This window comes from Aricia agestis, chromosome 2 (genome assembly GCF_905147365.1).
Source record: "Aricia agestis chromosome 2, ilAriAges1.1, whole genome shotgun sequence".
Taxonomy (NCBI): Eukaryota; Metazoa; Arthropoda; class Insecta; order Lepidoptera; family Lycaenidae; genus Aricia; species Aricia agestis.
In genome coordinates this window covers 3,387,295-3,403,965 of record NC_056407.1, presented here as the reverse complement: position 1 = coordinate 3,403,965, position 16,671 = coordinate 3,387,295, and the positions used below count along the sequence as shown (strand labels likewise).

At 35.4% G+C, this 16,671-nt stretch overlaps 1 protein-coding gene across 1 annotated transcript; it reads left to right on the top strand.

Annotated features, from left to right (window-relative positions):
- Window positions 1–9,425: 9,425 nt before the first annotated feature.
- Window positions 9,426–14,257, top strand: LOC121739661. Its single transcript, XM_042132181.1, has 2 exons — window positions 9,426–9,562; window positions 10,577–14,257. Exon 2 carries the CDS (start codon window positions 10,577–10,579, stop codon window positions 14,117–14,119), a length of 3,543 nt encoding a protein of 1,180 aa, XP_041988115.1. The 5' UTR covers window positions 9,426–9,562; the 3' UTR covers window positions 14,120–14,257.
- Window positions 14,258–16,671: the final 2,414 nt, after the last annotated feature.

Here is a 16,671-nt window from a genome sequence, read left to right as displayed (position 1 = left end):
TTCACGTCCAAACCACTGAACCGATTTTGTTGAAATTTGGTATGGAGATACTGTGAGTCCCGGGAAAGGACATAGAATTCTTTTTATCCTGGAAAAGTGTACGGTTTTCGCTCGATAAACGATTTTTGGTGCAACGGAATTGCGGGCGTCATCTAGTAACACTACAAGTTTATTTCTAAAATTGCAAAAATATCTATGTAAATTAAAATGAAATTTTGCATGTCTAGTTAAAACTCGAGAACGGCTGAACCGATTGGGATTATTTTAGTCTTGAAATATTTATGGAAATCCAAATAAGATTTAACTATATTAGGGTGATACGAAGTTTACCGTGTCTTCTAGTTTCTCAATAGATATAAATATAATATTATTATTCATTGTAATTTTTTTTATATTCAAAATGTCTAGATTATACCTATCTTTTATCTAAAAAAAAATATGGTTTAAACCGTTTGTTCAATATATTTTACTATGATGTTTCATATCTAGTTTTGAGCATATTGTTTTTAAAGTGAACAATTGTCAATTTGTTTATTTTTTTAAGTTGATTGTTGTTGTGCCATCGGTACTAGGGTCGCAGTAATTGCAGGCGGTAACTCGCATATTCGGGGTCACTCCGCGGAGGTCAAGAGTAGTAGGTCTTGTCCCCTATTACTAGGGGACAAGAACATTTACTTTCATTTTCAGTATCTTGGGAAAAAAAATCTATAAAGGCGTAGTAACGTGGGAGAACCATACTTCGGCACGAATAGGCCGGCTCGACCGGAGAAATACCACGGGCTCACAGAAAACCGGTGTGAAACAGCGCTTGCGCTGTGTTTGGCCGAGTGAGTGAGTTTACCGGAGGCCCAATCCCCTACCCTCCCCTATTCCCTTCCCTACCCTCCCTTATTACCCTATTCTCTTTTAAAAGGCCGGCAACGCACCTGCAGCTCTTCTGATGCTGCGAGTATGAAAGTTCACTGTGAAAGTAGCAGCTCTGAAAGACCAAATATTTTTTATTTTTGTACGGGGAAGCGTGACCCCTCTAGCCCATACAAAAATGAAAAAAAATGTTTGGTCTTTCAGTGCTGCTACTTTCACAGTGAACTCTTTACAAGGAACACGTACACACCCTCAAGTATTATCACTTAGTTTTGTTACACCCTGTATAAAATAGGGCTCCTGAAGCTGATTTTGTCTGTCGCCGGCGCTACCGGTTTCAAGAAGACCAGAATATTATGTAGTAAAGAGGCGCGCGCATAAGAGGAAATTTCGTTTCGATACCGTCTTATCCCAATATTAAGCAAGCTATATCCTTCCTTATAATTTATTCTATACCCAGCTTAATTTTATCAAAATCGATTCACTTATTAAGTGTACACAAACTAAAAAAGTGTTTAAAAAAATGGCTAAAACAATTAAATTACGAAGAAACAGAAAAACTCGTTTCCATCTAATGAATCTAAAATATTCAACCCCATCTTAGTCCACAATCCCCCAACCCCTAAACTCATACATAACATATACGGCAGTCACATGTCATATTTGTTATATTTTGTAAGCCGTAATTAGCCATAGCCTTGTTATCTATATAAATTATAATACATTTTATGTTACTTATTTTAAGTTAAGTACTGTTTTTGTAACAACTGTAAGAGGCATTGTTAGCTGCGCTGCAGTTTTATACTTTTGTAGCTACCGATGTCTTATTGTAATAATTGTAATAACATTAAGCCATAATATTTGTAATCCATGTTATTTTGTAATATAAATTTGTTTTGTTTAAGTAAATTTTAAGTAAATAAATAAACTTAAGTAAGTAAAAAATAAACTTATTTGGGAGCCTACATACAAATTAACATGCATATTTACATATAGCATTTGTATATCTAGCGTACTGCGCTTTCGCCGTAAAATATGTACGAGATCTCACGTTTAAAGCAAGTACATTATTCTGCCCATAATCTGAGCGGCATGTGAAACGAGAGAAAACGAGAACCGAACCCGCGACCTTTGCTTACGGTTCCTATAAATTCGCGCTCAAATTTTATCCAGCTCATCAGAAGGAAAGTTGCAAGTAATGATTCCAATATCTATAATAATATCTATGGACGCTTCACACCACGTCAGTCTAAGTACCTGAAGGACTTGTGTTACAGGTACCAGACAACGGAAATATAATATTTAATGATTTTATACTGTACAATATACATAATATATTTAAGATTTTTACTAACATATATATAATTTAAAACACATCCAAGAACATTGAAAACATTCTATCTATAGAATATTCTATCAAAATCATTATTATACATTGTTACTTTTACTGATATTTCTTGCTAAAACTTTGAAACAATTAATGCAAAAGATTTTAATAAGAGTTTGTAATTTTGAAAGTTAATTATATATTTGTGAGGAATATTAATTAATTACTTCTTAGTACATAATGCATTAGTCAAATACTTAATATTTATATAAATTTTAGTGTGATAATCTAGTTTTACGGAAAGAAAGCTGGTTAAGCAGATATATCAATGTGTAACACATTTTTGACGACTAAACCTGCATCTCTACAAATATTTACTTTTAAGAAATATTCCATGATGTGTCAAACTTGCTGAGAAGCGCTATTTTATATTTTACTAGACGCCCACAACTCCGTTGCGCCAAAAATCGTTAATCGCGCGGGAACCGTACATTTTTCCCGAATAAAAAGTACCCTATGTTTCAGAACAAATCGGTTTAGTTGTTTTGGGCGTGACGAGGTAACAGACAGACAGACACACTTTCGCATTTAAAATATTCGTATGAATGGATTTCAGTAAAAAAAAAAAACATTTAATTGAACATTACAATAATTATTAGATACAAGGTGATTCAGTAAAAATTCGCGAAGCCACACGTCCACCAGGGAAAGTAGCTTTCTATATACGCACAGTAAAAGTATTATTTGTTCTTATATGTATTACTGCATCACTTTCATTGTGGGTCGATGACCTTTTTCGTACACATTGGTACCGTGTGACTGTGAACTTGAGTACGTGGGTACCTGCAGCTATAACTATAATAATTTACTATAATAATTATGTAGTAGGCTTCGTAGTAGGCCTTAAACCAGCTGTTTGGGCAGTGAAATGTACGCGGAATCCAGGAAATAGCGATATATTAATTATTAGGTACTGTAATGTTTTCGCGTCGGCAAAAAAAAACACAGACACGGGTGAAGCCAAACGAGTGTAATTTGTAAATCGCGTCGCGTAAATATCTTTTCATACAAATCATGACTCACAAAATTACGCTCGTGTGATTCAAACAGGACTTTGGTATGAAACTGAATGCAGCAGAATTTCTGCCAGCCGAAATTCTGCGACTCACAACTCGCAAATTACGCTCGTTTGGCGTCACCCTAAAAAGTTTTGTTCGACGTTTTACACTTTTCTGACAATCGTGTGCATTTCGGATTTTGGTCGGATTATTTACTGTAGGTATGTGCTAGTTATAGCGCAGAGCAGACTCTGACCTTAGCTTAATATTCCCTATTGATAACTTTGAAGTCCCACTTGGACTTCAAAGTTGTCAATAGGGAATATTAAGCTAAGTTCAAGTTTGGCTAAAGGGCGGTCGCAATAGAAAATGTAATTCGTCCATTGAACTGTCGCTACTTGTCGCTCGCCGGACTACCGGCCACACGGTCAGTGTGGCCGGTAGTGCGGCGCAACGTTTTGCAGTACTGTAGCAGCTACGGACTCGAGCTCCCCGCGTCCCCGCCTCATCTCGATTCCGGTGCGCGTGCGGTGCAGCGCCTGAGCGCACCGGACGGCGCCGTGTGCCATACCATAGTAACCATACATTTTTATATGTAGGAAACTGGAGCGGCACCGGTCAGGCGCCGCACTGCCCGCCGCACCGCCGCCGCACCGCCGCCGCACCGCCGCCGCACCGCCGCCGCACTGCATCGTGTGGCATGGCACTGAACCGTATATGTATATTCTCGTACGCATAATATGATAATCGAGTATGTTGTTATTAGAGAAATTAGGCCGTTGACCTATCCATACTTCCATACTAATATAATATAAATGTGAAAGAAGTGTGTCTGTCTGTCCGTCTGTCCGTCTAGGTCTGTCTGTCTGTTATCTCTTTACGCTTAAACCAGTGAACCGATTTTGCTGAAATTTGGTATAGGGTTACTTTGAGTCCCGGGAACGGACATAGGATACTTTTAATCCCGGAAAAATGTACGGTTCCCACACGACAAACAAATTTTCAATCAATCATCTAGTATACTATAAAAAGTAAGTGAATAGCCGAATTTCTCACCATCAGCGACTGGACTTTATCAGATCACTAGATGACACCCGCAACTCCTTTGCGCCAAAACTCGTTTATCGCGCGGGAACCGTACATTTTTCTGGGATGAAAAGTGTCCTATGTCCTTTCCCGGGACTCAAAGTATCTCCATGCCAAATTTCAGCCAAACCGGTTCAGCGGTTTGGGCGTGAAGAGACAGACAGACAGACAGACACACTTTCGCATTTATAATATTAGTATGGATACTCCGCGCGTAATATGCTGCCTGTTTTCCTAGACCCTGGCTGCTTTAATACAATTGTCATAATATTTTGTCACCATGATTGCGTTTAACACAGCACAGACATTCGACCAATATTAGACAAATATGCCTCAGCACGTTTTCTTTCTATTAACCCATCGAGGGTCAACCTGAAACGTAAACCTATTTTATGAGAAAAGTATGAAATACGATACATCAGAGCTTATAGCCAAGAAGTTTTCTTTATCGCTTCTTTATAGTCATCACCGATCAAAATATATGGAATTTACATATTAGACTAGTTGAACGTCAACGTCATATTAACGAATGCTTATCGTCAATTTCATACATTTTCATACATTCTATAAAAAGCGATAAAGAAAAGGCTTGGCTAAAGGGCCAGGATCGCATGACAGAGGAAAATCCTTAGTAATCATTGACATTTGTACATTTGAGCCGTCACGAAGAAATTTCCTGTCACGCTTGCACTTTCGCTGTGAAAGCAATACACCTGACTCCTGAGTAACAGACCCGGGGGATATTCTATATTGAAAGTGAATTGCTGATATCATGATTCATTATACCATGAATTATTATTATCAAGAAGTTAAATGGTGAGCGAATTGGCAGGAAAATTGCGCAGAGGATTAAAGGAGGCGTTTGCAAAGAAGTATACAATTCTAAATGTTGCCCGTGGGACAACAGACATAGGTATCGTATTAAGCATGCAGTGCTTTTGAAGTGGCTCGAAATAAAATGAGGAGTGCCCGCTTTCTATGGTTTTTAGACTAAAGTTTTATTTATTTTCTAACGCTTTTTAGTGTGTGTGTGTGTGTATTTTTTTTTATTAAATAAGGGGGCAAACGAGCAAACGGGTCACCTGATGGTAAGCAACTACCGTCGCCCATGGACACTCGCATCATCAAAAGAGATGCAGTTGCGTTGCCGGCCTTTTAAGAGGAAATACGCTCTTTTCTTGAAGGTTTGCAGGTCGTATAGGTCCGGAAATACTGCTGGTGACAGTTCGTTCGTTCGTTCGTTCGTTACGTGTATAGAGAAGTCAATGTGAAGTTTAAAATACTCTGATGAATAGGTAAACTCCTGTCATAAAACTTGTTATTTCCAAGTTTGATTAGGACAATGCAGGCTGATCACCTGATTGTCTGACAAGTAAGATGATCCATGCGTCGGAGGGGCATGTAAAAAGTCGGTCCTGCGCCTGATCTCTCGCCGGTCGTGTTGGTCTTCCGTCCCAGTCCCGGTTATCAGAGTAAAGGAATAGACAGTGCTCTTATGTACTGCGCACACACTTGAGCACTATAAAATTACTCCTGCGTAACTGGCCTGGTTTCAATGAAACCGGCCACCGTCACCGAAACCTAATTTGTTATTACTACCTGTACTGTCACACTCCTCATTAAATTAAAGTTAAGATATTATTATCTTTTAATAATTATCTCTGTATACAGAAGATAGAATTTAATATGACATGAGCATTGGAGATACCCATCTGGGTTATCCCAGCTCCTGTGCAAAGTGCATTATCCCAGCTCCTTATATGCATGTGGTGTAACAATTATTGGGGCTGACATAACGCAGAACTTTCTATGCGACAAATACTTTCACAAGTGAAATGCAATGCTTGCTGCATATAATAGGAACGTGGTTCTCTCCCGGGACCGCACGGGTCCGGCTAGGGCTAGCAACTACAAGTTTTTCATATAAAAAGATATCTAGAACTGAATATAAAACTTCTCTTGGTAAAAATATAAGGAAGAAAGGAAGGAACTCATTTTATTTATGTTTTTTTTTTTATTAAATAAGGGGGCAAACGGGTCACCTAATGGTAAGCAACTGCCGTCGCCCATGGACACTCGCAACATCAGAAGAGCTGCAGGTGCGTTGCCGTAATAAGTACATTATAAGTATGTACAATCACAACTTCTTTCTTACTTAAAGTGCTCATAAACCTAGCAAGGTTTGTATAACACAGTAAAAGTGAGACTTACTCGATAATTTGGACAGTAAAATCGGTAAACAATTTTTTTTACGTAAGGGTGAGTTCAGAGCGCAAATTTTTACTGAACTGACAGATTTCATGAGCGGACGTCTCGCAAATCTTTCAAATCCATTCAAATTTAGAAATCGCCGCGTTGCGGTCTGATTGACCCTTACGTAAAAAAAATGAAATGTGCCAAAACCTATCTTTGATATCTGACTTCCTCGTCCAAACTAGAAACAATTTGACTTATTTGTGAAGATATAACTACGAATAATAAAAACTACCTATTTATTATTCATAGAGATATAATAATATTTAAATTTAAAAATTAAACTTCTGCAAGGGATTTGGGAAAAGATGACCTAACCCCTAAAAGACTTCGAGTATTTTCAAGCAATATAATATGTATGAATGCAGGTTTTTTTTTTTACAAAACCAGTAAATCTAATGGCAAAGGAGAACGGAAAACCAAAAACAAATTAAAATATAAGTAGCATTATTTTCCATGACATTGGCAACCCTAAGAATAAGCACCATGAAATGTGTGCTTTCCACGAATGTGCTAATGTTAATATTTAAATCACACGTTAAATTGTAGTCCATTAACTCAAATTAATTTGAGCTCTACTACCAAAGCATAGAGTACAAAACGCTAAAGTCGTATTTAAACTTGTCTCCCATACTACTACCACGTCATAATAATGATGACCGTCAGATCAGAACACAATGTAACGAAAAGAAAATGTAATACAACAATGTCATAAATAACAGTAATTATGAATGCAATTCACTATGTGAAATTGGTACCTAAACATATTCAACTAATAATTTCGTATTGGGCATTCAAAAAAGTAAGTAAAAAAGTCGGGCTTTACATAATATTATCTATTAATTTTTAGGTATTTTAGTCATGGTCTTTAAAAACACAGTAAGAACCTAGTAAAAACAAAATAGAATCCTAAATAGCCAATCAAAAAAGTTTATAAGGACATGACAATTATCTATACATCTATACATATAAATAAAATTGAAGTGTCTGTTTGTAATATTGAAAGAACCGTTTCTTACTACATCTATATGAATGTACTTACGATACATACTCGTATAGCAAAATAGCATTTTTTTACAATTTTTGTCTGTCTGTATGTCTGTCTGTTTGTTCCGGCTAATCTCTGAAACGGCGGGGGTGATTTTGACGGGACTTTTTTTGGCAGATAGCTGATGTAATAAGGAGTAACTTAGGCTACTTTTTAACAGACTTTCGATAATGGAGCAGGATATTTGTTATTTTTTTATTTATTTTGTTCGGGAAAATTCTCTCTTTCTTATTATGATCTTCGTTATCACATTTTGCTGACGCGGACGAAGTCGCGGGCAACAGCTAGTAATTAATATACTTTGAGATATAGTACTAACAGTGGTTAAACAGCCATAATTTCTACATTGTCTTTTTTATAAAATAAAGGGCAAACGTGCAAAGGGGTCACCTGATGGAAAGCAACTACAGTCGCCTATGGACACTGTCAACATCAGAAGAGCTGCAGGTGCTTTGTCTTTGTGCTGCCAGCCTTTACGCTATCTTTTTGAAGGTTTGCAGTTCGTAATTATCTGGAAATAGCTGATGACAACAGACAGTTCGTTTCAGAGTTTTACAGTGCGCGGTGTTTTACAGTGTTAAATTAAGAAGCATCTTCATCATATCGTCAGTATAAATAATAATGTTGAATGTATTACAATATCAAATGTTATAAAAAAGCTAACTTAAAAGTAGGTAAGTACCGTTACATTATTAATTATTATTTTTACCACGGATTATTACAATTTGTTGTTAGTGTTTCAATCTCAGAACAGGGTTTCAATAATTTATACTTTATACTATACATACATATAATTTATACTTTATATTTATACGAGCTTTTGCCCGCGGCTTCGCTCGCGCTAAGAAGTATTATTATATGTATACAAAATTTCATCCCCTATTTGAATCCCTTGGGGTTGGAATTTATCAAAATCCTTTCTTAGCGGATGCCTACGTCATATCATCTACCTGCATGCCAAATTTCAGCCCGATCCGTTCCGTGGTTTGCTCTGTGCGTTGATAGATCACTATGTCAATCAGTCAGTCACCTTTGAGTTTTATATATATAGATTTTTACTATAAATATTTATATGGTGGTGGTGGGAGAGCCATGCTTCGGCACGAATGGGCCGGCTCGACCGGAGAAATACCACGTTCTCACAGAAAACCTACGTGAAACAGCGCTAGCGCTTTGTTTCGCCCAGTGAGTGAGTTTACCGGAGGCCCAATCCCCTACTTTATTCCCTTCCCTACCCTCCCCTAATTCCTTCCCATCCCTACCCTCCCCTATTACCCTATTCCCTCTTAAAAGGCCGGCAACGCACCTACAGCTCTTCTGATGCTGCGAGTGCCCATGGGCGACGGAAGTTGCTTACCATCAGGTGAGCCGTTTGCTCGTTTGCCCCCTTATTTCATAAAAAAAAAAATTTCTTTGACACTATTTTAACTATAGTCTGTCAAGAAAGTCATGACAGGCGGGAAAATTTTTAAATGAAATAAAAATTAAAGAACTTAATTAATTCGAAATAAAAATGGGCAAATTGACAATATTTAAAATGTGATTTAAAGCGTTCTTTGTGAAAATACAATGAAAAATATACACCTTTTAAGCGTGATTACGTTTAGAAAATTTTCCCGCCTGTCATGACTTTCTTGACGCACTATACTTTTAAAAATGTTATTACTAGCGACATCTGTGTTTAAAATTTGTACTAAAACTACAAGCATAAACCTAGAGATGGCGCGCGTGTACAGTTTGACGTGAGTTTGACAGATGAGAGCAGTTTGTTTTTGTTGATGTGTGTTGGGCGTGCACGCTAAAAGAAGCGTAAAAAAGTTATTTTAAAGATTTTTATTTAATAATATACTCAGTGATTTTAAGTGCCGTAATTTCCTGTGTCCGTAGTGTACGGAATTAGACGAAAAGTATTTCGGGGTCGTCAAGGTAAACAACACATTTTTTAACTAGCAGACGATGAGTCATTCGTATTATTAGACGAAGTATTATGTGGCTTGTGAACAATATGCTTTTATATACTTACTTAAGGTGCGAGATTGACTTAAAATATTTTGGTACATAATGCATTACTTACTATATTTTTCAAGAAACGAGATTTACAATGTAGGTATAAATATTCATGTAGGTATTATGGTATCACGTATTAAAAGTAAGTTATCTTATTACTAACAAAAAAGACATCAGCTTCTTGTTGCGAACTACATAGAAATTATTTTTAATGTAATGAGTTTGGTTTTAAAGATAACAATACTTACCTACAATTCAACAAAAATTGTGGAATCCTACTTGATCCTACGAATAATAAAAAATAAGGAAGAGCAACTGTGTCAAAAACTTGTTCCGATCCTACAAAATGTGACCCGAATACATGCATAATTTATGCAAAAAGACGTCCGAATACATGCAAAAATTTTGTGTAATTAATTAAAGAAGTGATAATGATTGTCAACAGCTTTAATTTGTCAATTTGAATGTAGTGTTTCGTAGTTACATTGCCTTATTTCAGTGTGCGAAAAGGAACCAAATTCAAAACGATTGAAGTATGGGAGTTAGTTACGTTTCAGTTTTTATTATTCGTAGGAAGAATCAAATAAGTACATCCTTACTATTTTTTTTTCTAAAATATGTAAGATCTCTATTATTAATAAAAAATATAATACACTACATTCTGGCAATAAATATACTTAATATAAATTATTTTTATTTAACTAAGTAACGATTAACGTTGCATTATAATTCAGAATAATATTATAAGTATTTATTTACTTCGAAAATGTGATATTATTATAATTTAATAGTTTCTGATTAACTTTATACCATTTGTACATCTTTAGTAAATAAAAATACTTCAGTCTTCATTATAATAGTTATAGTGTCACAGTACTTAAATAGTTTGTATTTTTATGTTTTATTAATATTAATATTATTTTATCTTTACAGATGGCATCAAATATACCTGTAGTTCTGGAGGGATCCACATTAGGTCAAAGACATCAACATTTCAATGGTATTGTCAACAAAGCATTCCAGCAAAAACTAGACCTGCAATCAGTGCTTACAGCTGAAGAAAAACTGCCCATCGATAGATTGTATAAGATAGATTTAGCTTCTAAATGTAGAAATGTCGAGTATATACTAAATAACCTAAAGGACGACGACATGTTATACGTCAGTCGTGCGCTGAAGGCCCTTTGGCTGCTGGAGCCACAGTATCGTGACTTGATTAACCCTCGGTATTTGGAGAACGTGGTATTCCCACACATGATCCAACCTGCCGTTAACAAAATGAGGCACTGGTTACAGAAAAATCTTAAGGACCACGCAAGATGCCAAGAATTTTATGAATATTATAAAGATCGCCATGGAATTGCCATTAAATTTTTTTGGCACTGTTCTCCTGATTACATGATGACCGAAATTAATAATATCGTCGATAAATTGAATCCTCAAGACTTAAAAATAATATGTGAGAGTTGTCCCCAGGCTGCCCAAGTATATTTCGAAAGTCTTCAAACTAATAAGGAGGCTCTATCGCGGTATTTTGAAAACGAAGAAACTTATTTTAAAAGCATACAGAGTGTTCTAAAAGCGAAACCTACGGCGTATTTGGACATTATTGAAAAATATTACAGTTTGTCAAATTTTGGACAGCTCAGCCCAGAAGCTACTTGTTTCATAATGAAAAATCATAAAGATAGATTTAATGCTAAGCTGGAGCTATATGCTGGGTATTTTCTTAACGTTAAAAGTGTAGCGAGCTTCTTAAGCAGTGAAGAGGCAAAAGATGTGGTCCTAAGACTAGCTAGAGCTGAAGAAATTGTTTTATTTAATGTATTCAAAAAAGTAGAACGAATAATAAAAAGGATTAATGTAAAAGAACGGGCCGCTTTCAAAAAACTGGTTTTTGTTGAAAAATGCTATGGTGATAAGCTTAAAGAGTTCCCTTACCCTATGCCTAGTATGAAGAATGTTGAGGAAACTAATATTAGAAGTAATTTCGAAGACAAAAAGCATGATCCCAGAGAATATGAAGAACTTGATGATATTATGTTTCCTTTATGTGGAATGGCGTGTAATTTTAAATGTGGAATGTCATATGGTGCTTATGCAGACGAAAACATGGGTTGCTATATCCATAAAACCCCCTTGGAGTTATTATTCGATAAATACCGATTTAAAGGATTCAGTGAAACATATCAGGAGCTGAGCAATAAAATACTCGTTGAAAATTCAGTAGAAGGAAGAATGAATATATTTCTGGTACTCGTGAGCAAATGTGGAGGAGTACCGGAGCAGGTAGCCAAGCTTCTGAATTTGTTGGTGGCAAAGCATATGAATGAGCCCAGCAACTTGCGAGCAGCAGTTGTGAGGTCCCTGGTGAAGCGCGCCTGTGTGTGGAGACTGTCCGTCGACACCTGGGATATGATGATGAAATTTGGACAAAACTTAGGACTAGACGGCAATACCGATGAGCCAGAATGTGTGGAAGGGTTACATGCTGTTGTTATAAGGCATTTTATTAAAAACGAAGAGGTAACAGAAAACATTAAGGAAACTTTCTTAAAGAATATATCGACCTTTAAGGAATATAAATTAAAAAGTGACGAAAAACTTCTCATAGGGCCAAAGCTTGCAAAAATTCTTTTAGATTGTCAGCCTTATAATTTCCTCGATGTCTTAGCTGATTATAAACTTAATATTAAAGATATCACTAACGCTGAGCTTACTTTGGTTGAAAAAGCGCGCACTGATAAAGAATTATTGAGCAAATTGTACGAGAATAATATAGGTAGACGTCACCTTTTGAAAGAATCTTTTGTTCTTTTTAATAATGAAGAGTCGTTTTTAAATGCTTTAAAGCATAACACATCTGTTCTTGAAAATGGGGATAGTTTTGTAGCACTAATGAAGACAAAGCGCCCAAATCATGATCGTTTTTTGACGTCCCTATCTTTGTATTTCAATGAACCTAACGGCTTAGCTGAACAACATAAATCCAAATTAATTGGAGCAATAAAAGAAAACCCTCTACCTCAGTTTGCTCGTTCAATTAACATTCTTTCAATCAACATTTTGCTATCGAAACTTCTTCAAGAAGTATGCGTGATCGAGGAGACGAAAAAAAAAAAAGAATTGATTGCAGCATTTAAATCTACTACTCATAAAAGTAGGCCAGTTTTGCGCATCCTAGGTAACGACTCAAAGGAGTTGGAATGGTTGGGAGCTAAAGCTGTGGCGAATAAAGTTCTAATTTGTAGAGAGAAAGATCGAGAGTTCTATACAAAATTTCTTTTGCAATGGAGAGGTACAGCGAGACTTGCTATTCGCTTAGCAGTTAACTCTCAATTCTCCACAGAAACCTTTATAGCAGCAAGCAAATTGCGACCTATAGTTGCATTAAAAATGGCGAATAAAACTTATCTCAGAAATAAAACGATTGATCCACAAGTTTGGGAAGTGACTAAGCAATTGATTAAAAGTCTAATCACAGAAAAAGCAAGTGAATATCTTCGCAATCAGCTTCTAAATAATGACGATGTCCCGGAAAATATAAAATCTCAATACTGGGAAATTTTATTCAAGATATTTACAAAGATTGACAAGAAGAAACCCCTACCAATATTATGTCGGATCGAAAACTGTCAAACTACAGCTAATCAAGATTTCATCAAAAGCGTTATGGAGACTTTCATTAACGAAGAACTCGTCTTGAGTAAATTCACAGACGATGACATTGCTAAAAAAAACAGATGCTTATATGTCAGGGTGCTAGCAAAATATTTAGTAACGTCTGTTTCTAAAGAAGAGCAAAAAGAAAAACTTGAAAACATATGTTATCATTTCTTTGAAAAAATTCGTGTAATCAAAGAGACATTAAAAGAGAAATACCAATTTTTGAACTTATACGAAATGCTACGCGAGTTTGTTCGTGCTTTGAAATACAATAAAGCATTTTTAGGAAATTACTCACCAAGCTATACCGTTTTCGAAATAATTTTAGTCAACATGAAGAAAATATTTCCAGAAGAAAAACATTTCGTTCTATACTTGGAGACCTATTCGATTATGCTTTACTATCGATCCTTGCAACAATCGATTAATAAGAAGCCAGAAATATTCAAAAACTTAGAAGCAAATTTAGCAGAAGCAACTGAGACTGTTGGCTTACAAATGGGACAAAATATCGGTTTGGAAATCAGGGAAATTACTTCTAAGTACTTCTTTTCTATAATCGATATCTACAAGAAGGTCTTAGTTCAATATTTAGATGATTTTAACTACAATTACGCAGATAATGGCATAATATTGCCAGTAATTAAAGGATTGATTGAAATTGGGCAGACCCAATCACTTTTGTTGGCGGTATACATAGCGAAAAAGAGATATTATAACATACCTCAATCAACTCGCGAAAGCCTAGTGAAGGATTTGAAGGCATTTAATGATGAAACTGTGAACTTCTTTCTTTATGCCAATAATTAAGAATTTACTTGCTAATCTAAGTGTGCATTTTAGTAGTAGCGCAAAATGTAAACACTCAAATATATTTTGCAGCTAATTTTAAAATGTAAACTAGCATTTACTTACTCGACATGCCCAAGTTTTAACTAATTGCTTATTTAAAAATAAAATTATTATTTTATGTATTCCTATTAAATATTAAATAATAAAGTAATTTGGGATATATTATTATAAACTAGCTGTTGCCCGCGACTTCGTCCGCGTGGACTTTAGTTTAAAATGTAAATAGTTGTTCCCGTACATCCATTGCGTCGTTTACGCGCAAATCAGAAAAGTATATTGTGTGGGAACCGCACATTTTTCCGGGACAATAAAATTTTTTGTCCCAAATTCAAATTAGTACCTCCAATTTCCATGCCAAATATCATCGTAAATAGATTAAATAGTTTAGGCGAGAATCATAAAAGTTTATTGTGCGGTAACCGTATATTTTCCGGTATAAAAAGCATCCCTTGTCCTTTCCCGAGACTGAAAGTATCTCCATACCAAATTCCATCAAAATAGATTGAATAGTTTACGCGCAAATCATAAACTTGTATATTGTGAAGTAACCGTACATTCTTCTGGAACAAATGTATCCTATGTTCTTTTTCGGGACTCAAAGTATCTTTTCAATACCAAATTTCAGCAAAATGGTTCCAGCCGTTTACGCGTGAATCGTGATGTCGTGACCACGCGAAATATAACGTTCCGCGCAGCTTCGCCCGCGTAAATTAGATATTTCACAGACAAATTAGTCCACAAAAAATAGCCTATGATCCTTCACGTGGTCTACTTCCTATCTGTGCCAAATAAAAGAAAAATTCCTCCAGTAGTTCGTGAGGTAAGCCCTTTCAAATAATTTCCCCCGCCTTTTTTTTATACATTTTCCTCTATTTCTTCGCTCCTAATAGTCTTAGCGTGATAAAATATAGCCTATAGCCTTCCTCGATAAATGGGCTATCTAACACTGAAATAATTTTTCAAATCGGACCAGTAGTTCCTGAGATTAGCGCGTTCAAACAAACAAACTCTTCCCAATTATAATATTAGTATAGATTAATTATTATTGGACTATGTTAAACAATGTTATGTTTTATTCATTAACGTACGTAAGTTAATATTTTTTTTCCGGACTGACACTTGTTAAAAACAGTATAATATTTATTTTATATATCGACGTTAAGAGGAGTCCACACCGCCCTTTTTTCCATACAAACGTTGTCCCCTGTTTCCTCCCTGGATAATGCTAGTAGAGTTATAATTTTTTTCCTGAATATCTACGGCCACTAATACAATGTCCCTATGTTTTCTTTTTTTTCATAATTTAATTATTAAATAAGATATGAACGTTCAAAAACCCAAAAAAATGGCCAGATTTTCCGCTGTGTTCAAACGTCCAGAAAACAGATTTGGCTAGATTATACAAAAAAAGCAAAACATAGAAACACAGCTCAAGCCTTTTTTTAATCTTTAATGAAAAAAGTACTTAAATCGGTTAAGTTTTGGAGAAGGAATCAGGGGACAACGAATCGTTGATTTTCTGGATTTTCTGCAGTTGTCTCTATCGCGTTCTGCGGTATAGGCTTGAGGTAAGGGAGACAGTTATAGATATTACACGTACTTTTTTCATTTCTCTAGCCCCTGGTGTATCCTCTTAAGGACATTAAAATAACATTCATATCAGCGCGCCTTGTATGGCTGTTACGAGCTCGCCGCGTGCCTTGATAATAGAAAATAGGAGTAAAAACCTTTTGTTTTTAGTATTACACAAATCAAATAATATATCAAATCGTTTACGTTAGGTTACGACACATATACTACATTTTTTGTTTTTTCTAGAAAGTGTGTAATTTCGCCATAAAATGATTTACTTAATTATGAAAAACAGCGTTATAACAGTCATCTTTGAGATTTTTCTATCGAGCAAAATTTTTCAGATTGTGTATTGATATACCTTTGCGTATACAATAGGAAATTTTCTCAATTTTAAAACGGTAAGGTAAAAGCACTAATAGTAGACTCGGAACCATAAAAATAAGAATTAAGTACTCTAAATATTTCTCAACACTATAATTTATATAAGCTTCTCAGATGTGAAAAAATATATTTGGGACGCCTTCGGGAACAAAATTTTAAAATGGGACCAGTTTTCGTAAATAATGTGACCACATCAACACGCGCTCGGCAATTTCTTAGCAACTAGGCTAAGGAAGGCGAAATTTTGTATGTAGGTAAGTTTTGAATACATTTATTTAATTTTTTGTAATTACTATTGATTTCATTGGATTAATGGTCATGTTGTATACACTAATTAATGTTTATTTATGATTTTTTTCCATTTTCCCTAACAATATAAAGGATGTCTACTATTAGTTCTTGAAAATGTAAAAAACGTAATAGATAACATGGATTTCATCTTTTAGTTTTGCAATACATACTAAAGTTATTTTGTAGTTTATTCTACTGCAAATATCACCACTATTCTCTAAAAATATAATTCTATTAACAAACTAACAAATTAGAACTACTGT